The following is a 21,931-nucleotide window of genomic DNA, read 5'->3' as shown; positions in this document are numbered from 1 at the left end:
GTCCAACCTCCGAGCGCTAGGGTCCCCTGAATGTGATTGTGGCGAGGGGCCATGCAGCTTCGGGGCCCTAACCAGAAGGTTCCTTCCCGATTGTCCCGGGGGTGGGGTGGGGGGAGGAGGGCCTGGCCGCCGCTGCGGCCGCCTGTACGTAAGGATCGCCAGGGCAGAGGCTGCGGGAGGCGGTCTCTCAGAAGGGGGGAGGTCAGACCCTCTCTGTGTGCCTCTTCGGAAGCTCCCAGCCCCTGGCCACTCTTCTGTCCCCTGGCCAGCTCCTCGCAGGCTGGGCAGAGCTAGGGAGGCAGAGATCGCTGGGCCAGGGACTTTCGGGGCGCCTTGCTGGCTGCGAGGGGGGCTCAGGCCGCGCTCCAGGATCCCTGACGCCGGCGCAGGGCCGCTCTGTTGGCATCCCCGGAGGTCTCAGGGCCGCTTTGAAGAGCAACGGGAGGGTGCGGAGCGCACGGAGTCCCGGCCAAGACCTCCGAGTACTGCCCTGTCAGCTCCTCGGTTCCTGGCCGCAGTGAGGCCGTCGACCCTCTGGTCCTAAGCCCGGGGCTTGGGTCCGCAGGAGGCTACCCGGGAAGAAGTAAAAGGGCATGGGGCGAGGCCTAAGGTGGAAACAGTGGCCTGGAGGACAATGGTGGCCAAGTGGGTTCGAGGCAAGTGATGGAGTTACAGGGTATGGGGCGCCTGGACGAGCCTCGCTGCGTGCGGTGGTTTGGACCCCGTCAGCCAGCAGCGTCTCCGCCACCGTTTCTCACTGGCTTGAATGCAGGGGTCTGGCGATGTTGGACCGGGGGGAGCTGGGGGTGGGGGCGGGGCTGTCACAAGGCTCCTCGCAGAGTGACCTCTCTGAGCCTCGATTTTCTCATCTGGAAAATGGGTATCATGACTCCTTCCACACCAGATTATGAGGTTCACTGAGAACTGGGTGTGAGTAAACATGCCTTTAAAAGCGAAAATTCGTTACAGGGAGAGGAATTGTTCTCAGTCTTCCTGACATCCTCCCCAAGTTTCTTGGAGAGCTGCATCGTCCAAGAGAAAAAGCCTCCAGTTTCTTTCCTCAAATGACCACGATCTTCTTTCTAAGCCCTAGTCCAGCCTCCAGAGTCCAGAAAATGGGGAAGTACAAAAATAAAAGACAATTAAGCTCCTGAGAGAGGGACTGGTGAGATGCCAGGGTTTCAGAAACTGCCCCTAGGTTCAAAGGTGGCTTGCCGCTGACAACCCCAAGGAGCTCCTTAAAGGACTGGACCCCCAGTTACAAGGCCCGCGACCGTTGGCAAGAGCAGAGTCTGAAACGAAAAGATGCCGGAGAAGGCGGTAGAAAAGCTGGCAGATGCGTCCCCGCCACCTCCCATGCTAGTACCTGTGGCCCGCTGCAGGTCATCTTATGCGGCGGCAGGGAGCTCCGGGCAACAGTCGGTGACCTTGTGGCCCAATGAAGCCAAAGCTTTCGGGACTGTTGGAGGGGAGAGCGATAACGCCACCCACCCACCAGTGGGAAGGGTGCAGGGGAGACCGAGCTGTCTCCACCCCTGCCCGGGGAAGTCACCTGAGCAAGAGCGTCCTTCTTCCCTAATTCCTGCGCCCCTGTGTCAGTCAGTCTGCCCCACGCCTGTCCTTGCTTGGCTTTAGACTTTCATTTGAAGGCAGCCGAGGGAGAAAGAAACCGGGACTTCCTTTTATCTGTTTTCTTGCTTTCATTAGTGAATCAGGACAGCCTGTGTGTTGAGAGATTGACCAGTTTCAACGTGGTGAAGGAAGTAAATTCGATTGTCAAGCCCTGCGTGGCTTTACGCCTCAGCGCGGAGTTCCCGGCTCTGAAACGTCGGCTCTCAAAACGGTTGGATCTCGGAGACCCGCACGCTGGCAGCCTCCTGATAACATCCGGAGAAGGACAGCACCTGGTTCCTGCAGTCGTCTGGGGCAGCTGAGGCCTGGACCAGGGTCCAACCCTCCCGAGAGGGCTCAGTCCCCCCAGTGGACGCTTGAACAGTTATGCACGGGTTTCCAACGAACCCCGCTCGGATTCCACGGGCCTCACCTCACCGGAGGAACCAACTTGCGCCGGGACAGATAAGGGTCCGCGCGCTCCAGGAGGAAGGGGCCGGTCACCCTGACCAGGTCGTGGCCCCTCAATCCGGCTGATCATTAATCGCTATCTCAGCAATAACCACCAGGGAGTCTTCGGCCGGCCACGAGGGGGCATGAAGTTAAGAGAGCTGCACCCCGAGACCCCAGCTCTTCGGACTCTACCCAAGCTGGAGGCAGCGCAGGCCAGAATGGGCCCGTAGTCAGGCCGCGGGATCTAGGACCTGACGCATGATGTTGTGGCCTCATTTCCGCGGTATCCCCCTGGCACAGGTGATCACGGCCTCATCGTCCTTTTTAGAACGGAACCCGTCCCCCCTTCCTTGCACCCTTCCGAAGGAAGCCCGACTCGGGGTGGAGCTGGAATTCTAGCGTGGGTGGTGAACTCTGAAGCGGAGAGCTGCTGGAGGGAGGAGGGACGCATTTCCAAGTCGTCCTCTCTTCCTCTGTGGTCAGTGAGCCTACTTTGACTTCCTCTCCCGGCTCAGACTGCGGTCGCGGGAAGGTCTTGGCAGTGGGGCGCAACCCCGGCACTCCCGCGCGCACCGGGCTCAGCCGTTCGCGGGGATGCGGCCAGCGCCCGGCCCCCGCCACTAGGCGCCGCTGCGCGCACGCGGATACACGTCCCGGGTCGCCGCGCCTGCCAGCGGCCTCCAGGGAGGACACCAGAAAGGGATTTGCCGTCATGACGATTAAAAAAAAAAAAAAAAAAATGTTTTTAGGACATTAATTTTTCTCTTAGTTTTACCGCCGCCCTACGCATTCGGAGAGGCCGGGTGACTGGGAATCACCGTGGGTTGGAGGAATTCTTAACCGGGTCCCGAGGATCTCCCCATCCCGGGACACCTTTCGCATGCCTTGGGCCCGGGGAGAGGGCTTACCCTCCACGGACGTCCGCGCTGCTCGCGTTGCCTGGCTGGCGCACAGTGCAGCCTCACGGCACCGGCTCACCAGGAGGGTCCTATCCGCCGCGACCTAGATTTAGCAGAGTGCAGCGGGTATGCTGGACGTACAAAGCCATGGCCTGCCATTACTATTTGATGAACGAACGGTAACTGTGCCAAGCATTAGCTCACTTACTCCCCTCAAACAGCTGTTAAGATATTGGTATTTCCTTTTCACCGAGGAGAAAACCGAGGCTCAAGAAGGTAAAGGTCACACAGGTAGTGACCCAGGCAGCACCTGGGCATCTCTCCTGGGTTGCATGAAGGTATGCATCCACCCCCGTTATCAAACAGGCCTAGCTCGAGCTGGGGGAGGGAGAAGCATTGCTGTTTGCTCCTGCAAAGGTAGAGGGCCTGGTGGGAAACTCAGAGCAGATGGTATGGGTGATGACCAGAAAGCTCTGCCCTTTGATGTCTCCCGCTAGCCAGGAATCCAAGCCTCTCTCACCCCCAGGGTCCCCCTAGAGAAGTCCCTGGCCTTTGGAGGAGCATGGAGGGGAGCGTGGCAGGAGTGTGAGAGGAACAGCAGCTTATATTTGTACAACTTTATTGTTCAGTCTTGAAGCCCAGCAAGAAGCCCTGGAGGTGGGTAGGTAATAATAGTAACAGCAATATCAAGGACAGGAACTTACTTTTATGATAGCTCATTCATTATATGCTGGACACTAAGCATGTTGCTTGGCTTATCTCGTTGAACAACCTCAAGGGCCAAGATATTATTATTTATCTCGAGTTCACAGAAGAGATAACAGGCTTAGAGAGGTTAGGTAACTTGCCTAAGGTCATCCAGGCCTGACTTTGGGGGCGGGGGTCGGGTTTACTAAGGTATAACTTACATACAGTAAAACTCACCCTTTGTTGTGTACAACTCTATGAGTTTTTAAAACACAGATGTGTAACTGCCGCCACAATCAGGAAGTAGAAGGGTTCTATCCCTCCCTAAAACAGGCCGGCCTCCTGCCCTCCACGGCCTCGCAGGCAGCATTGGCCGTGATCTTACAGATGACAAAATGGAGGTTGGGAGAGGTTGCGGTGTTGCCCAAGATCGCTCAGTCAGTAAGTGACAGATCCGAGACTCGAACCGTCATCATGTGTCTGCTAGTTCAGCTGCCTGCAGAGTGTAGATTCCGAAATCTACAGAGCACAACCCTCGTCGGGTGCGGGTGTGGAGGTCGGGAGCCCGTTGCTCTAAGATGGGGCCTCAGAAATCCCCCCACTTCCCAGTGCTCACACCGCTACTTAACCCAACACCCACCCTTCCAGAGCAGCTAGGGAACAAAGAGGGGCCGCATTCTGAAAGGCTAAAGAAGCCACAAGTAAAGAGAATGGCAGCCGCTGGGTCCAAGGAGCAGAGTCTAGAGGCAGCTCAGGGTCCGAGTCCAGACTAGGTTGCCCAGCGCCTTGGTGCGCCTCTGCCCGCCAGCCTGGTTAATGAGTTACTCTCCTAGTTAATTCCCCTGCACGTCGGGGCCTGGCAGAGCGAACCTTTCCAAGCTCCTCGGTCCCGGCGCATGAATTAGCATAGATTACTCCGCTTCCAGGGCTTCCGAGTGCGGCCCCTGACTCGCTAGAAACCCGCTTCTTCCTCGTGGGGGCCCGGGAGAGGCTTGGGGCCAGCGGCGAACAGGCGTGTCCTACTGCCGCCAAGAAGGCAGCCACCAGACTCTCTCAGCCTCGCCCACCTGCCAATAACTAGAGCCCTTTGGGGGTAAATCTGGCCCCCTTATGGCAGTTTGCAAGAGGCGGGTGGCCTGCTTCTTGTACACTGGGAGCAGCCTGGGCCCTCTGCCCCGGCCGACTGTCCCTGCCTCGGGAGGGAGGCTGAGGGTCTGGGCTCCAGACTGCTCACTTCATTAGGACACTCTCCGGACACATCTTGGCCAAAACAGGAGAAAGAGTTTAAGGTGGTACCAATAACACTTTAGTGCTCAGCCTGAGAGTTTAGAAGAGGGGAAACTATCACACACCATGGCGGGCCTCATCCCACCTCCCAGACACTGAATGGAGCCCCTTTGCCTTCGAAGTCGTCTACTCTCATACCCCCCAGCCAAGATCACTAATACTGACTGTGCAATAAATGGCCATTCCCTGCCCTGCAGCCAGGGTGGGGCTTTTAGTGCCCTCAGTTTCTCACTTGTAGTCTAAGGCCCAGTTTGGAAGGCGTGGCCTGCGGGCGAGCCTGAACCTCCAGCCCTCCTGGAGATCCTTCCATGGAGAAAGGGGTCCTCCTCCACCAGCTCCAGGATCGGGGATCTACAACCCACCTAAACTGGGTATTTCTTTCCGGGAACCAAGGGCTGACCTCTACCTCCACCCCAGACTGGCTGGCTAGCACAGCCCAAAGACTTCCACTTTTCCTGGTGGCTTCTGGCTCCCTGTTGGCCTGGGCACAGTGGGGCTTGTGTCCCTACAGCCTAACTGAGGGAAGGATTTCTGAATCGGGGACAATATTTTTGGAGGTCTATGGTTCAGGACCCAGGGAGATACTATTCAAAATGCAACCCACCCCAAGAGGCTGGATCGAACACCCTGTACCCTTGGGCCTGGGGAAAAGGATGGGGGGATGCCAAAAAGCAAGGTCGAGAGAATCCGCTAAGGGTGAAAACCCAGCCAAGACCCCTGCCCAGAGCTGGCGTCAGAGAGCAGAAGCCTGAGGTAGGGGCAGGCTTCTTGGGGCGTGAGTACAGAGCTGAGGCCCATGCCTGTCTCGTGTGTGGAAGTGTGTATGTGTGTGTGCCCTGGGAAGCTTGGGGGAGGCAGCACGCATGATCTCTGCTGGGTCCTCACTAAGATCAGGTGCCCAGACAACGCCAGAAAACACACTCCTAACTCCTCTCTTGTTTTCCTCTCTTGTTTTGGATCCTCCTGCCATCCAGCCTCCCCCCCCCACCCACCCCCCACACCCCCAACACAGACTATGCCTGGAATAAAGAAGAAATTGACACAAACATAAACACACAGCAGATGAAACCACAGAGGATGGGGGAGATCCTAGGGCAGGGAGAGGGTAGCTGGGAAAGCAGGGGAACATGTCCCCAGACCTGGGGACCTTTGACTGATGAATCTGGTGGCACTGAAGCTTGACTTACAGGACGTCCCTCTTCTCCCCCTCCCAATCGACATTTTTTTGGGTCTCACGGCAACCTCATCACCAAACACAGGCATTTCTTCACCCTTAAGCGAAGTGACATGGGCCTCCAAGTAAGAGATTTAAAGGATGCCAGATTTTTTAAAAAAATCATTAATTGTAAACGTGCAAAATACCTGCTGGTACTTCACTTTAGAAGAATGTAATTGGCAAAAAGAAAAAATAAAAGAGGAAAAAAGAGGCGGCTGATGAATAGATAATAGATCTTTAACCACCAATAAACAGAGAGCAGCGCCAGCAGCCTGGGGGATGTGATCATAATTATGCCGCAGCGTGAGCCAATGGGGACGAGGGAACTCGGCCCTAAAATCATCCTAAAACCGAAGGCAAGCTCGAAAATGCGGACACGGCCTGGGACTGGAGAAGCGATCCTCACTCCCTAATTGCAAGCCCTGGGTTTGCACAGCAACCCGCCCCTAGGACGACAGATGGCAGAATAATAATAGAAATAGTGATGATGATGATGATGATAATAATAATAATAGCAATAATAACAATGATAACAACACTAACAAAAATAATAACGACAACGTAACGGTAATAGTAGTATCACATCAGCCTCTCCCTTGACCTTGGACCCCCATTCCCAGATATTGGGACCCCCGGTTCCCAAAAGAACTGTCTGGGGGAAGGAGATGAGCACCCTCCCAGAGAGGAAAATTGAGAGCCTGTGGGCAAGTTGGAAGCCCACCGCCAGGGCAGGGTCGTCCACTCCGGTCTCAGCTTGGAAACGAACGGGCCGAGTCAAGGATCGTGAACTCAGGGACCCTGGGACCTCGAGGCTACGCGTGGTCGGAGGACCCCCCACCCCCGGCCAGGCTCCCTCCTCACCTGGGAAACCTCCAGGAGTTTCGCTGGGGGTGGGAATTCGTCTGACCCAACGGCTCCGTTAGCCCTCGCCGGGAACCAACCCCTGCTCGCTTACCCTCGAGTGCTCCCGGGGCGATTCCAGCTCCCCTGACCCGCGCCCGCGGGGGGCAGCAGCGGCACAGCGCTAGGCGCGAGGAATCTGTGCGTCAGTGTGTCCGTCTGTCCCCCCAGCTCGGGCTCAGCAGGCTCGGGATCCAGGGGGCCGCAGCGAAGGCGGCGCCGCTCGGGGACTCTGCAGGGACCGGGGTGCCCCGGAGGGAATGGTGGTGGTGGAGAAGTAGGCGGTGGCTGAGGGGGAGGAGGTGGGGAAAGAGGAGGAGGAAGAAGAGGAGGAGGAGAAGGAGGAAGAGGAGGAGGAGGAGGAGGAGAAGGAGAAAGAGGAGGAGGAGGAGAAGCCAAAGGAAGAGGAGGAGGCGAAAGAGGAGAAGCCGCAGCGGGCGCCGCGGGAGCGAGTGAGCTAGGAGCGCGGGGCGACGGCGCCGAAAGGCCGGGCGGCCTGGCGGGCGCAGGAGGCACGGCCGAGGCAGCAGCGCCGACTCCGTTCCACTCTCGGCCCGGATCCAGGCCTCCGGGTTCCCAGGCGCTCGCCTCCTTCTGACGCACTTTAAAGAGTCTCCCCCCTTCCACCTCAGGGCGAGTAATAGCGACCAATCATCAAGCCATTTACCAGGCTTCGGAGGAAGCTGTTTATGTGATCCCCGCACTAATTAGGCTCATGAACTAACAAATCGTTTGCACAACTTGTGAAGAAGCGAACACTTCCATGGATTGTCCTTGGACTTAGGGCGCCCTGCCCGCCTTTTGCAGAGGAGAGAAAACTTTTTTTTTTTTTGCCTCCCCCGAGAAACTTCCCCCCCTCCCGCCTCTAACTTCGATCCCCCCACGCCATCGGGCAAAAAAAAAAAAAAAAAAAAAAGAGAAAAAAGAAAAAAAATTATCCCAATCCACGCCTGCAAATTCTTCTGGAAGGATTTTTCCCCCTCTCTCCAGGTTGGGCGCGTTTGGTGCAAGATTCTCGGGATCCTCGGCGTTGCCTCTCCCTCCCCCTCCCCCCTTCTTTCCTTCTTCCTTTCCTTTCCTTTCCTTTCTTTCTCCCTTTCCTCCCCCACCCCCACCCCCACCCCCACCCCCACCCCCAACAAACAAGTCCCCAATTCTCGTCCGTTCTCGCCGCGGGCAGCGGGCAGCGGGCAGCGGAGGCAGCGCGCCGCGGTCGCCGGGAGCTGGGAGCCCCGGGCGCCCGCTCCTCGGCGCAGCATGTTCCAGCCGGCGCCCAAGCGCTGCTTCACCATCGAGTCGCTGGTGGCCAAGGACAGTCCCCTGCCCGCCTCGCGCTCTGAGGACCCCATCCGTCCCGCGGCGCTCAGCTACGCCAACTCCAGCCCCATAAACCCGTTCCTCAACGGCTTCCACTCGGCCGCCGCCGCCGCCGCCGCCGGCCGGGGCGTCTACTCCAACCCGGACTTGGTGTTCGCCGAGGCGGTCTCGCACCCGCCCAACCCGGCCGTGCCCGTGCACCCGGTGCCGCCGCCGCACGCCCTGGCCGCCCACCCCCTGCCCTCCTCGCACTCGCCACACCCCCTCTTCGCCTCGCAGCAGCGGGACCCGTCCACCTTCTACCCCTGGCTCATCCATCGCTACCGATATCTGGGCCACCGCTTCCAAGGTACGTGCCACGTCGCGGGGCTGCAGCGCTCTGCAGCCCGCATTGCCCTCGGCCTGCTCTGGGTGGGCGCCCGGCAAGGCCTGGATGGAGGTTCCTCCGGTTCGCCCGCCCGCGCGCCGCGTTTGGGGGCTGGCCGGCGGCCGCTTGGCCCTTTAGAGAAGGGCGCAGACAGAGGAGTTGTCCCCGAATGCTCTCGGGTCGAGGCAGGCTTTTCTAGCCTGCTACGAGTGCCGGCCGCCAAGGAATCCGTGGCCCGCGGGGTCCCCGGGTTCTCTGTCTTCCCGGCGATGCCGCCCTGGCTCCGAGGGGCGCGGACAGGGCCCGGCCACCAGGTTCGCCTTCGACTGCGTTCAACCCAGTTTGCCATCCACTCCGCGCCCCTGCATCCTAGACCTGCAGCTTCTCGGTCTCTGACCCTCTTCCGGCGGCGAAGAGATCCTTGCGTCCCCAGAGCAGAGTCTGGGAGTTTGTTTTATCCTGCTTATTTTGGAGTCTCAGGCGGGGCGGGAACCCGCGCGGGTAGGAATCTCTGAGGCTCAGCACTCTCGCCGTGAGCGTGCTCAATTCGGGCGCCGAGCGGCCACGGCGAAGGCAGGTTCGGCCTGGTTTTTGTTTTTGTTTTTCTTTTAAAAGAAATGAACCGGCTCGGAAGACGGGCTGGAGGAGATCTGTTTGGGTGTTTTCCTTTCTTGCTATTTTTTGGATTTTTTTTTGTGTGTGTGTGTGTGGGGGGGTGGAAGGAGAGTTAAAACTCCAGAAAAAGGGGCAAGTAATTAGTTTAGCGATCCGAGCGGGGAAAAGACCTACCTCCCGAGGCCCCTGATCAATACCCAGCGGCTTGCCCATTCATTAACCCTTGGCGTTCCTGCCAGAGCCTAGAATGGGGTAGATTCCACTCCTCCATAATTTAAAAAACCAAACCAAACAAAAACAACGTTTTACTCTTATTCCCAGACCGGATTTGCCTCCATCCCCGCCTGGACTGTCGGTTTGTCTTTCTTTGGGTTTTGGTGAATCGATTTCGCACCCTAATGAGTGAATCCGAAACTCTCTGGCTTTGCTCGAAAAGTTTAGGGTTCCCTTTCCTCATTCTCTGGCAGCCACGCTCTTGGTCCCCACGCCAGGCCCGGAGTAGCTAGGATCTTTTGGGGCCGCGGACAGTCCCATCGGGTGACCGCAGCTCTGTACTCCCCGGGTTTCGATGCCTTCGCTCGTGTCTCCTAGTTCTCTGGAGCAGGGCAGCGGGAGAACGGGGCCTCGGGAGGCAGCGGCAGCAGAAACCCTGCGCACCGGCCGGCGAGATTTCGGTCTAGGCCGGGCTGCAACGACACGCCCGGCCTCTGCACTTTTCCGGAGGAGAAAGACTTAAGTACTTTAAAAATAAGTCCCCGAGAAAACTCTAGGATAGCGGTTCGTCGCCTCTTCGCCCCTCACCCCCGGGGCAAAGTTCTCCCAGAGTTTAGAAAGAAGAGACAGCCGTCTCTCTGGGTCCAGGGCGCCAATCCCTGGGCCCTGCCTTGCCGCCCCTTCCTCTGTTCCGGGCGCCGGTTGCGGAGGTGGCGAGGCTCGTGGGGCCCGGGCGGCTGCAAAGCCCGCAGAGGTCAGGAGCCTTGGGACTCGACCCGCCGGGACAGCTGCTGCTGGGTGCTGCACAGGTACGGTCCCGGCGGAGCGGGCCAGGCAGCTGGAGCGGTGTTCCCTTCGCGCGTGTGAAGGGCCGCACGGGCTACGTACGCGGAGGCCCTGAGCACTGTGCCGGGTCAGCCCGGCTCGGGAGAAGCGCGCGGACCTGGCCAGGACGGCCCCTTTTAACGGGACTTCTGTTGTGTCCGCCTCAGGGAACGACACAAGTCCGGAGAGCTTCCTTTTGCACAACGCGCTGGCCCGAAAGCCGAAGCGGATCCGAACCGCCTTTTCCCCGTCCCAGCTTCTGAGGCTGGAACACGCCTTCGAGAAGAACCACTACGTGGTGGGCGCAGAGAGGAAACAGCTGGCGCACAGCCTCAGCCTCACGGAAACTCAGGTGAGCGGGCCCAGGCGCGGCAACCGCATCCCAAATCACTGGGCACACGCAGCCCGCAAAGTGCGGAGGGCTTTCGGCAAACAGGCCGGGAGCTGGTTCCACGCCCGGGCTCAGGATGTGTAAGTTTTGAGGTGCTCTTGGCTTCCTTGGGCTCCAGCACGGGACTGTAGGCGATGACCCGCCCGAGGCTCTGGGGTGGGTGGGGGGGGGAACGGGCTGAGTTGCTCCTTCTGTGCGGCTGGGCTGGACTTGCAGCTCCTGGCTAAGATACCTCTGCACTTTTGGTGAGACTTTCGGTGAGAGTCTGGGGTACACGGCTGGGATCCAGGAAGGAGAGTGCCGCGGGGTTTTGGGGTGTTTGGGGCTCTAGGCTGGAGAGAGAGCTGAGAGTGGGTTAGGGCGAGCTCTGTGCACCGTGGGCTCAAGGCTCACACCGACGGCTCCAGTTACTCCCCTTGAGGGGATCCGGAGAGTCAGACCGCCGAGCCGGGCATCCTGGGTGCGTCCCTAAATCCGAGAAACAGAGCTAGAAGGCTGCGGGAGAGGGGCTGTCTCAGGGGGCAGACCCTTCCTGCGCAACAGGGTCCCGAGGCGGCCAGGTTCTGGCCTGCCCCGGGGCGGGGAGGGGGTTTAGGGCTACAGTAGGCGCTACTGTACGCGGAGCCTCAGGGCGGGGTCAAAGTTCCCGGCAAACAGTAACATTTTCGGGCAGATTAAGTTGTAACACTTTTCCTGGGAGACGCAAAGAGGTCGAGGCTTTTGTTTTAAAACGTCCCCCCGGACAAAACCGAGGAGGGCCTCGCGGGTTGGTGCGGGGCCCGGCACAAGGCGCGGCCCGGCTGATTTCTGCTGGATAGCCGAGTCGGCGGTGGTCTTTGTCCGCCTCGCTGCCCACGCTGCCTGGAGTCTTTGTGTGCGTGTCAAGCCCCGAGCGCACCGACGCGCGCCTTGGGCGAGCGCCGGGGAGAAATGAACCGTCCTCCCCCTCAATTAGCAAACTCAAAGCAAATTAAACTCAGCCGTGTTCCAGCTCGGCTTTTTCATGGGGGCACTTTGGGGGATTGGGGGCATTCGGGGAGAGCAAGCCGGGACCTGGGCCTGCCGACTCAAAGGAGAAAGCGGAGCGGACTTCAGGGGCCTGGGGTGCTGCTAGCAGAATGGGACAGCCCTGGTGGCATGGGAGGTGCAGTCATCACCATTTTCCTCACCTGTACCTCACTGCTGAGAAGCTTGGGCAGTGTTACTGTCTGATCTGGTCATTGTATGGGGACCCATCACCAGCTTCCCCAGGGACTGGTCAGGATAGCATCTGAGCCCCACCTCACTGCTCCCCAGACTTCTAGCAGCACTCCGAGGAGGCCAGGCTGCCAGCCCCGCCCTGGTGGGAAGTGATGTGATGGGGTGAGAGCTTGGCCCTGGACTGTCCTGGGGCTGGTCAAGAGGAGGACTGAGGGGCTCTTCCCTTCTCTTTCTCAGTTTTTCTTTTACTTCCCCTTTATCTCACGGTCTTTCAGAAGCTTTCACTTTTGAGCCTCTTTTCCTAGCTGAAAAGATACAGCTGCGTTGCTCCGCAGGGCTCTGCACCCCATCATCCCCCCGGTTTCCCCCAGCACCCCCCCCCCACACACACAACTGCTCCTGCGCACCTGCAAGAGTACTGGGCAGAGAGGGGGAAGCTCAGGCAAATCTTGACTGCCTACCCAGGGCCCAGGCCTTGCAGAGGAGGTGCTATATTTAGGCAGCGGCTGCGGGAAACTGGCAGAAAATAGAAAGCACATTCGGCCCTGCGGGAGCTGCAGCAGTGGGAATGAGATCTTCCCTGCACTAGTTAGGTAGAGGGAGTCAGGGATGTGTCTCTTTTAATTTTCCCTTACTTATAATTTTATAGGGGTTTCCCAATGTTTGCCAGGCTTTTGCACTTAGTGGGATGTGGGTGTCCCGAGCAGGACAAAGTGAGAAGGGGGCACTCTGCACTCTGGGCCACGGGGCCAGGGGAAATGTGCCCCAGGAGGGCCCAGAAGGGGAGGGAGCCAGCCTTCTCACCGGCCTCGAGATAGGAGCTCTGTTCGCGGAGGGGAGGCCGTGGGGAGGTCAGCTAATAGGACACGCAGCCGGGGTACTGGACTTCCGTAGTCTCGGTCCCAGGTCTGGGCCAGGCAAAAGATGAAGAGGTAGGAGGGCGCTGTGCAGGAACTAACGCGCCCCATCTGCCTCTCCTGCAGGTAAAAGTATGGTTTCAGAACCGAAGGACGAAGTTCAAAAGGCAGAAGCTGGAGGAAGAAGGCTCAGATTCTCAACAAAAGAAAAAAGGGACGCACCATATTAACCGGTGGAGAATCGCCACAAAGCAGGCGAGTCCCGAGGAAATAGATGTGACCTCAGACGATTAAAAACACAAACAGAACCCCACAGAAACGGACAACACGGAGCAAAACAGAGACAGGGAGAGGAGGGGAAGAAGAAAAAACCCTACAAAACAAAAACAAACCACACACACATTCACGGAGAAGGGGAGAGGGAGTCAGAGAGAGGAGCGGCGCGACGCAGACGCTGGGCCGCAAGAGCGCAGGGCCCTGATCCGAGGCCGCGCCGAGATGGCAGAGGACGGAGGCTCCTTGATGAACACGCAACCCTTGTCTAAAGAGGCAGCTTGAGAGAGACAGACAGAGACAGACAGAGAGAGAGAGAGATCCAAAGGTGGCAAAGCCGAAGGCGCTCTGACAAGGGGAGCTGTCAGTCAAACGCCAAACCAGCGAGACAAGATGATTGGCAGGTATTCCGGTTATCTCGCAGTCCGATTTTTAAAAAAATGATGATGATAATGATAAAAGAAAAAACCCAACCAGGCACAGGACTTTCTATTTTGCACTTCGAAGTGTTTTTTTCCCCAATCTTTAAAAATAATCAGTGATAATAGCAGTCGGGATTCCACATCCAGCCCCATCCCACACCTGTTCAAAAACTTGAATTGCATGTAGCAGTTGTTGGGCGAATGGTGTCTTAAGACAGAAAGTGAATTGTAATTTTCTTTTCCTTTTAAAGACAGGTTCTGCGTGCTTTTTATTTTGATTTTTTTGCAAGAAATGTGCAGTCTGTAAACACTTTTTGATACCTTCTGACGTCAAAGTGGTTGTGAAAGCTAAATGAAGTAGGCTCAGCGATAGTGGTCCTCTTTCAGAGAAACGGGGAGCAGGATGGGGGGCTGGGGGTGGAGGGGGAGGGTGCCCACGAGAGGAGTCAGGACTTGTACTGGGAAAAAAACCCCTAAATTAATTATATTTCTTGGACATTCCCTTTCCTAACATCCCAAGGCTTAAAACCACGAACTAAAACTCCTTTTAGTGGTTGAAGGTATTGGCCGAGTTCAACCATTTGCCGTAAATAAAGGCCATTCCAAACTTTCAATCTGTCTATTGCAAAAACTGAAGGACTGTAGTTAGCGGGGATGATAAGTGTGGCCAAGGACACGGCAGCAAGTTTTCAAGCACTGAGTTTCTATTCCAAGATCATAGACTTATTAAAGAGAGTGACAAATGCTTCCTTAATGTCTTCTATACCAGAATGTAAATATTTTTGTGTTCTGTGTTAATTTGTTAGAATTCTAACACACTATATACTTCCAAGAAGTATGTCAATGTCAATATTTTGTCAATAAAGATTTATCAATATGCCCTCAGAGTAGTTGTCTTGGGAAATTGAAGTGAATTCTTGAAAAAAGTATCTCTTTGAGTGTGGTCCTTCCCCAACTAGGCTCAAGAAGCCCAGGTTCCCCACCCACAAAAGGGCCAGACTGATGGATTCTTGGGCATGTTAAAGAGAGAAGAGGGTGGAAAAGGGAGAGGATTAGGAAAACTTAAGTCCTTCAGAAAAGGGATGGGAAAAAAGTTTTCCATCCAGACCTCTGCCCACTGCACGGCCTAAAGAGGGAGTTTAATTTGAATTTCAGGTTAAAAATGCTTACTACTCTTAACCTCTAGTTATTAAAAAAACTGGACATATAGTTATGCGTTGAAGAGTATTCCCCCAGGATCGGGGAAAACACTTAGAATCAGAATCCTGGGACTTTTTAAACTGTGTTTCTGACTTCAAACCCCACAGCACAATTCTCCTTCTCCCTCTCTCTATCCTTCTCTCTCTCTTTTCCTCCCTTCCTCCCTTCCTCCCTTCCTTCCTTCCTTCCTTCCTCCCTCCCTCCCTCCCTCCCTCCCTCCCTCCCTCCCTTCCTTCCTTCCTTCCTCTCTCTGGCCCCAATCTGCCAAAGGTGAGGGGATGAGCCCAAGGGCCTCAGCAGCCTTATAAGGCAAGCGTTTTGAGAAACCTTCAACTCTCAATTTTAACATTAAAGAAAAAGTTGTACCCAGTCTTGGAGGAAACTTAGCTTTTCTCCCCCCCCTCCTTCCCCCTTCTGGGGGTACGAGGTTGTTTTTGCATGCTTCATTTGCTTCTTATCCTGATAGGCTGCATTAATCAGTTTTATTTCCATTGATAGAGAAACCTCGTCTGTTCTGTTCGAGCTACAAAGCGTCCTGCGAGCTTTTGTGAAAGTGCAAATCAGTTTAAGCAATTATCATACCAGGAATATGAAGGGGAAAGAGGAGGCCTTGCCCAGTGGTCTCCTTTAATCTCTTAATCCACGGATCCAGGGGGGCTGCCTGGACATAATTTAGGACAATCTCCCCACCCTTTACACTGTGATAAGGCCAAGTTACAATGCAGGGCAAAAATACAAGCTTTGTTAACATCCTGCCTTGAAAAGTTAAGATTAGACATTCCATGCACGTGTGGGGACTATAGGGCACTATGGAAATTTTTCTTTCTTTTTTTCCCCTCCCCTCCTCTCTTCGAAAGTAGAATTCATTCTTGATCTCTCTCCCTCTTTTTCCCCTTTATTTCTGCCTTTCTCTCCTTTTTTCTCCCTCTCTGTTTCTCTGGAGAACCCTGGCTGTTTATGGTGCATTTCCACGCAGACTCCTTGGGAAGGTGTGGGTGTAGTCGGGGAGAGTCCACTACCCGAGGATGCTGGGGCCAGAGGGGGCCACCTCAGGAGACACAGGCTTGCCTCTCGAAGGGACAGGTGCTGTCCTGTGTATCCTGGAAACTCAAGTGGGGCTTCCAGTCACTTGGACAGCGGGACCTCTGTGACCAATAGCTGTCCCGAGTGCTTTGCAGTCCCTGCTACAGCATTGCTGCACCTCTTTCTTTTAAGCAAGTTACCTTTTCCTTCTACCCACTTCCCCAAACCCAGAATGCCTCAAACACAGAGCACAGACCTGTTAAAATTCAGACTAGCCTTTCCTGAAGAAAATTTCCCATCTTGATAAAAGGCTTATTTCTGCAAGAACCATATACTTTTTGTTTTTTTTAAGTACAAGAAAAGGGAGAGGGTGATGGGTTTTTTTTTTTTTTTTTTGGTAAATGTCCTATGTAGTGTAACACCAATAAAATCATCAGAGAATACTATTAGCTTTGGAAAAAAAAAAAACTAAAAGCTTTATTACAAACCAAGCTTTGAAAATAGGGGGGATTAGGCGGCTGAAAGGGTCCCACAATGGTAAGAAGAAAAGGTTTCATGCTAATGAGGTTAATGCCCTTTGTATCTCGGGCCTCCACATCTTCATTACGCGCTATCTCTGGCTGCACGGAGCGGCTCAGAGAGCCGCAATCCACTCCAACGCCCCCCTTCCCGGCCCAAAGAAGGATTTGATAGCAGCTCTGTTCAAACTAGATAATTATATCTTTTCAAGTCGGAATTAAGATAAAGAAAGTGAAGCAGAGGCGGCTCGCCTTGATCCACTGCAAACAAATTTGGCGCACTTTCGAGTCCTTCCCCCGCCTCAAAAAGGCTGGACAGTCAGCTTATTAGCCGCTCGTTTGCTTTATTAATTCATCTATTTAAAGTGGCAGGATTAGAGCGTCTAATGTGGACGCGGGCTGCCGTGGCGCTGAGGAATATAAATATTTGCGAGATGCCATCCCACGATGACTATCTGGGCGCGGGGCGCGGGGCGCGGGGCGCGGGGCAGGGTGCGGGGCGCGTGTGCCTTGCGTCTGCGTCGCGGTCACAGTGCGCGCGTGCTGGGCTGGAGCCCCTTGGGCAGGGAAGCGTGGGAGCTGTGTGCTGCAGGTCTGTGTCCTCCCTCGTGGTACATGGGTGCCAGGCCTAGATGACCCTGGCAGGGTTCAATGGGCATCGAGGGTCAGGTTCTGCGTTCCTCCCTACACATGGAACTGCACGCATGTTGCCTTGTGTCCTGCCTGTTACCCCGAATGGGGATGTAGGTTACACGTTTGATCCATGACCTGCTCCCTTCTTGATTACTTGTGGGCCTTCCCTGTGCGTTCGCCTGAGCCAAGTGAGTTTGGGGAGCCCAGAGGCTTGGGTTCTCAGTTTGCATTTCCCTGAGAGAGTCAAACGGAATGTATAATGCAAGTGTGCCCGGGCTACATTCTCCTTCCTGAGAGGTACACGTGGGTTCCGCGTGCGTGTCTCATTTGGGATCCAGTTCCTCAGCGCAGCAAAGGGCCAGGTAGGCGTGGGCGGAGGTGGGGGGGGGCGGCTCTGTTGAAGGCACCAGGAACTCCTGAGGTGGGAAAAGCTTCGGACCTCCGGGCAGTTACTTCTTTCTGCCTCTTGTCTGAGTGTCCGGTGCCCCCAGCTCGCTCCAACTCTGTTCCTGGCAGCCTAAAGCAGCCCGAGCGGGAGCTTTGGCGGCGGCCCGGAACCTGCCGGGCCACTTTTGTGCTAGGGGCGGATTGTGGCGGGCAGAGAGCCGCACCAAGCGGGCCCGGCAGAAAGGGGGCTCCGGCCTGCGCGCGGCCTTGGAAACCTCGGCTCCTCCCCGTCCCCGCCTCGAGTCGCAGGGAACAAAGTCTCGGACGCGCAGGCCGATTGAGGAGGGACTCCGGCGGGTCGGAGGCCTCGTCCCGGGCCCCGCGCCGCGGCTGGGGGGATCTGGGCTAGGCTCCCCGCATGTGGGCAATTGCAAGTCGGACTAAGGGTGTGGATGTGAGTTAGGGCGAGAGGCTGTGCTTGTGGGTTTGTAGAGGTTGAGTGTACCAGTGAGGTCTGTGAAACAGTTGTTTGTGTGTCTGAGCCAGGATTTAAGTCAGGATGTGTAGGTGCTAACTGTGCTAACTGCGTGAGTTAGAGGCTGGAGAGGCCAGTGCTACTTGTGTAGATTGTGAGTGTGTCAAGGTGTCCAGCTTTCCTTGTGCATCTAGATCGTATTGAGTTAGGGCAAGAACGTGCAGCTGCGCGGCTGTAATTAGAGTGCTTATAAAGGTGTAGAAATGCAATTGGGTAAAGAATTTGTGTGCCAGCGTCTGGTCGCTGTGAGCCGGCTGCAGTTGTGGATCTCAGAGGATGGGAATGGCCTCAGAGTGTGTGACTCGCGGGAACATTTCTCCGTGTTTGGGTGGGGGTCCCCTGTGATGGCGTCCATGCCGGCACCAGGGCAGCATATGTGTGTGTGTCTCGGGATCTAGACGTGTGTGTCTAGTGAGAAGGCTCGGGTTCGGTTATTGTTTCGCAGCGCACCACTCGCTCCGGAGTCTGGCAAACAGCAGCCGTTTTTGGTTTTTTTTGGTAACCGCATTTTCCCAGGCCGGCCCTTCTTATTCCAGCAATCAGCGTTTGGTTTACTTGGGTGCCGCCTCAGAGCAGCGGCAGGCCGGGCGGGAGAGGAAGCGGGCCTGCAGCGTTCGGCCGCGGTGCCTCGAGGCCGAGTTGCGGGGCCGCGGGCGCGCCTAGCCCGCGGCTCCGCTCCTGCGCCCGCCGCTCGGCCGCCGCATTTACTTCCCCCTACCAGCCCCTCAGCGAGGGGGAAGTGGGAGTTTTGAGAACTCGCTGACCCCAGCCGTGACCCCGCTCGGGCAGGTGGCTTCTCCCGGCGCGACCCAGTACTCCGGGAAACCCGAGGCGGTGCCACGCTTGAAAGCGAAAGGTCCATTCATCAGCCGCGCCCCAGCGTCTAATTGGCCTTTTGTTCGTCAGTGCCTGTTGCCGGGCGAGGGGGTTGGGGGAACATGGGAGGGCCCCGGGGCTGTAAGTAGGGGCGCCCGGCGCTCCTGGCTGGGGTCCGGGTAGGGCAAAGGAGCGTCGCACTCCTCCGAGGGGGCGCCAGAGCGCGCCAAAGATCACGCCCACGTGCGAGGATGCTCGGCTGGCGGCTGGTCTCCGGGCGCCCCGGCCGGATCCTCCGAGCTGCTGGAGCCCCACGGCCTCGTCCCTGCCCTCACCTCCCCTTGCAGGCCGAATCCACGTCTTTCCTCCGCGCCTCGGGGATTTCAGACCTGCCTTCTTGCCTCTCCCAAATTCCCAGCTCAGGCTCTGGCTTTGGGGCTGGTTTGGGCTCACGCCCTGCCTTTCTTCGTGCTTCTTTCGCCCTGCTCTACCCGCCTACCATAGAGAGACTCTGGGTCCCCCTCCCTAGGCACCAACCTGGTACTCTCGTCCGGCCTGCACCCTGCTTTGCTGGGCGAAGGAAATGAGAGAATTTTTTGGCCCGCCAAGGAGATGGGAGTTGACCAACTGTTAGGCGATCAGATCCGGGAGGAAGACCGGGTCTCCACCACTCCAAATTCCATCTGGCTCTCCAAATCAAGCCTCACCTTCCCTCTCCCTGTCTCCCACCCAGTGTACAAATCAAGCCTCGCCGGTCCCCCTCTCTACCCCACACCTACTGCACACCGCCAGAGAGTCCTAGAGAAAGCGCAGGGGCAAGGTCTCCTCTCCCAGCATAAGCGCAGAGGCCGAGACGCACCTGATGCGCCAGGGAGGTGCCTGGAATGGGGATGGGGTCGCGTTTGGAAAATGGTCCAGGGCCCTCAGCCCCACGCCTCTCCTCTCTTTCTCCGGGAGGACCGGCTTTGCCTGGCAGTGGTCTGGCTGCCCGGCTCACCGCCTCAGCCCGGCCCCAGGCCGCACCTGCCCCCAGCCGGCTCCAGGTCCTATATATAGCGCGGGTCTCCACAGCCCTCTGCTGGACCCTGACGTCAGAAAGAACTTGATCTTGCCTGCTTCGCTCCTGCTTCTGAAACTGATCCTTGAAATGAGAGAACAGACTCTACACAATTCCCATGGCCTTGACATAAGGTACAGCGATAAATATACACCACTAATGAGCAATTACCATATAATCACCTTCCAATTAGCTCGCATAATGATGAATTAAACATTCTAGCAGGCGGGATTAGGTTTCTTACTTTGTATATTATTTACGAAGGCTATAGCTTCTGCAAAGAACCAAATATCAAATTAGATGGGGAATTTTCACTTGGGGGTAATTATGCATTCAGGCCAGCGGCTGTATTCTGGTCACTTGTCAAATGAGGCCTCCTGCAAGGTACTGACCAGTTCGTTTGGGCGTTTATTTCCTCCTTTTCCTCTTTTCTTTTTAGGCGGCAATTGCCTTTCCTTTTCCTTTTACCGCCCTGGCCCTCGGGAGGGAGGCTGGGTGGGAGGCTGGGGGCTTGGGGCGGGTAGGCGGGGTTTGGGGAGGGACGTCTGTCTTGCGCTGAGGATACGGCTCAGGCATCCAGGCCCTCGCAGCGCCTGTCTCCTGGGCCCTGCCCGCTCTGGCCCCAGGTCCGTTCCTCTCCGGCCGGCCGGGCAGGACGACCCGGGCGCGCCCCAGGAGCCACCCGAGCGTTCGGAGGGCAAACACGCGGGCTGGGCACTACGGCGGGCTCTGGGCCAGGGCGGCCGCCCTCCCACCCGCCCCGCCTGCGTTCTGCGGCATCTTTAGCCCCCCAGGGGCCTCAGTGCGCTCTATTCTGACTTTTACCCCCATCCCCACCCCAGTGACAGGGAGAGAAAGAGGGTGCCTGGGGAGGAATACTGAAACAAACAACAAACCTCCACCTGCCCGCAGACACCCCTCTTGTTCGGAAATGAATTTTGGCAAGAGATTAACTCCTAATCTGATCTAACGCTGCTGACATTTGGGGAGAAGATGAAAATGGCAGCTCAATTTCATTCAGAGAAGGGGTCACTTCGCGGGGCTTCGCTCTGCTCTCCAGAGAACGTGGACGCCCCTCCTCCCTCTCCCCGAAACCAGAGGAGCGGGCCTGGAGCTGGGTGGGGGCCGGGAGGCGCCCGGGACTGCTCACCTCCGCCCCGCGTCAGCGGGCCCCTTGGGCTGGACCCTGCCCTGTCGGGTTGAAAGGTGAGAATGGAAGGAGGCTGTAGGCTGGGGCATCGTCCTCTGGGCAGAGGTGGGCGCTCCTGGGCCCCCATCCAGGACTCTTCAGGCTGGAGAGCCTGTTCCTTGCAGGGAGGCCAGCGGGAGATAACAACGTTTCAGGCCTCATCAGAGCTGAGGTCGTTAAAGCCAGATGTCCCAAGGCCTGCCTGGCATCCTTTTCCTTGTGCTTCCTGGGCAGGTAAAAGTGCACCTAAGAGATAGAAGGTTGGACCCTGCAGTCTTGTCAAAGGGTCTGGCTTATTTGGAAATCATGGATCTGACTTGCCCTCTCCCCATTTAGCTCCAGGAGGCTGCAAGTTCCTGGGAGGTGGGAGCTAGGGCTTCCTGGAGACCGAGCTCCACCCCTGCCCCCATACACCTACTGCTGACGCTAGAGGTGGGCCATGTTCTTGGCCACCCAGAGGGCTCCATAGTGCCTGGCCTCTCTCCTCAGCTGCGACTGTGTGACCAATGGCCTCATCCTGGTGCCAGGCAAGGGAGACAGGTGGAGTCACTTTTGGGGCACCTGCCTGATCCCTGGACCTTGAGGCAGGATTCCTGCCCCACCCCCGCTTCTGAGGCCCTGTCTATGGGGAGCAGGACCCGGGATTGGGCTTGAGGGCATCATCATCAGCTCAGACCAAGGACAAGGAGAAGGATCTGTGCCTGGGCCCCTGGGAGCGAGCCTGAGGATGGCCATGCACCTTGCATGCTGGCGGCTGCAGATGCGTGAGAGGCTGTATGTGAACGTGGCTTGCACAGCGCGTAACCTGAGCACGTGGACACACACACAGATACGTAAGCGTGCGCGTGGCCTTGGGGGTGAAGGGACTGCTGGAAGCCATGCTGTGTGTGCAAAACTTAGGAAAAGGCATTCCTTCTTCTGGGTGGATGGGAGCCCTGCAGCTTGAAGAGTGAAAAGCGAGCTGGATTTCAGCGACTGCCTCCCCGCCCTGCCACTGCCCCCTCACCTCTTAGGCAATGCACAGTCTCTGTTCCAAACGC

General features: G+C 56.9%; 1 protein-coding gene and 1 long non-coding RNA gene across 3 annotated transcripts in view; both read left to right on the top strand.

Annotated features, from left to right (window-relative positions):
- The first annotated feature begins 7,655 nt into the window (after window positions 1–7,655).
- On the top strand, window positions 7,656–13,939 carry EMX2 (empty spiracles homeobox 2). Of its 2 annotated transcripts, XM_061190914.1 has the most exons (3): window positions 7,656–8,719; window positions 10,558–10,742; window positions 12,965–13,939. In XM_061190914.1, the coding sequence occupies exons 1-3, from the start codon at window positions 8,311–8,313 to the stop codon at window positions 13,130–13,132; spliced, it is 762 nt and encodes a 253-aa protein (XP_061046897.1). In that variant the 5' UTR covers window positions 7,656–8,310; the 3' UTR covers window positions 13,133–13,939. The 2 variants fall into 2 exon arrangements, with proteins under 2 accessions (XP_061046897.1, XP_061046961.1); XM_061190978.1 differs by lacking the exon at window positions 10,558–10,742 and having other exon boundaries at window positions 12,965–13,068.
- A 3,253-nt stretch (window positions 13,940–17,192) lies between these two features.
- The window catches only part of LOC133093150 (uncharacterized), a 68,356-nt gene continuing 63,617 nt past the window's right edge, over window positions 17,193–21,931 (top strand). Inside the window, exon 1 of the long non-coding RNA XR_009701243.1 lies at window positions 17,193–17,269. This is a non-coding gene — a long non-coding RNA (uncharacterized LOC133093150). The remainder of the gene's footprint in view (window positions 17,270–21,931) is intronic.

This window comes from Eubalaena glacialis, chromosome 1, assembly GCF_028564815.1.
Source record: "Eubalaena glacialis isolate mEubGla1 chromosome 1, mEubGla1.1.hap2.+ XY, whole genome shotgun sequence".
Classification (NCBI taxonomy): Eukaryota; Metazoa; Chordata; class Mammalia; order Artiodactyla; family Balaenidae; genus Eubalaena; species Eubalaena glacialis.
This window is presented reverse-complemented; position numbering and strand designations above follow the sequence as displayed.

Excerpts from the sequence above, each read along its gene's own strand:
- EMX2 (XM_061190914.1), top strand. The coding sequence starts at position 8,311 with ATGTTCCAGCCGGCGCCCAAGCGCTGCTTCACCATCGAGTCGCTGGTG. Across the intron at positions 8,720-10,557 it reads TCTGGGCCACCGCTTCCAAG|GGAACGACACAAGTCCGGAG; the intron begins GTACGTGCCACG and ends TGTCCGCCTCAG. Across the intron at positions 10,743-12,964 it reads TCAGCCTCACGGAAACTCAG|GTAAAAGTATGGTTTCAGAA; the intron begins GTGAGCGGGCCC and ends CCTCTCCTGCAG.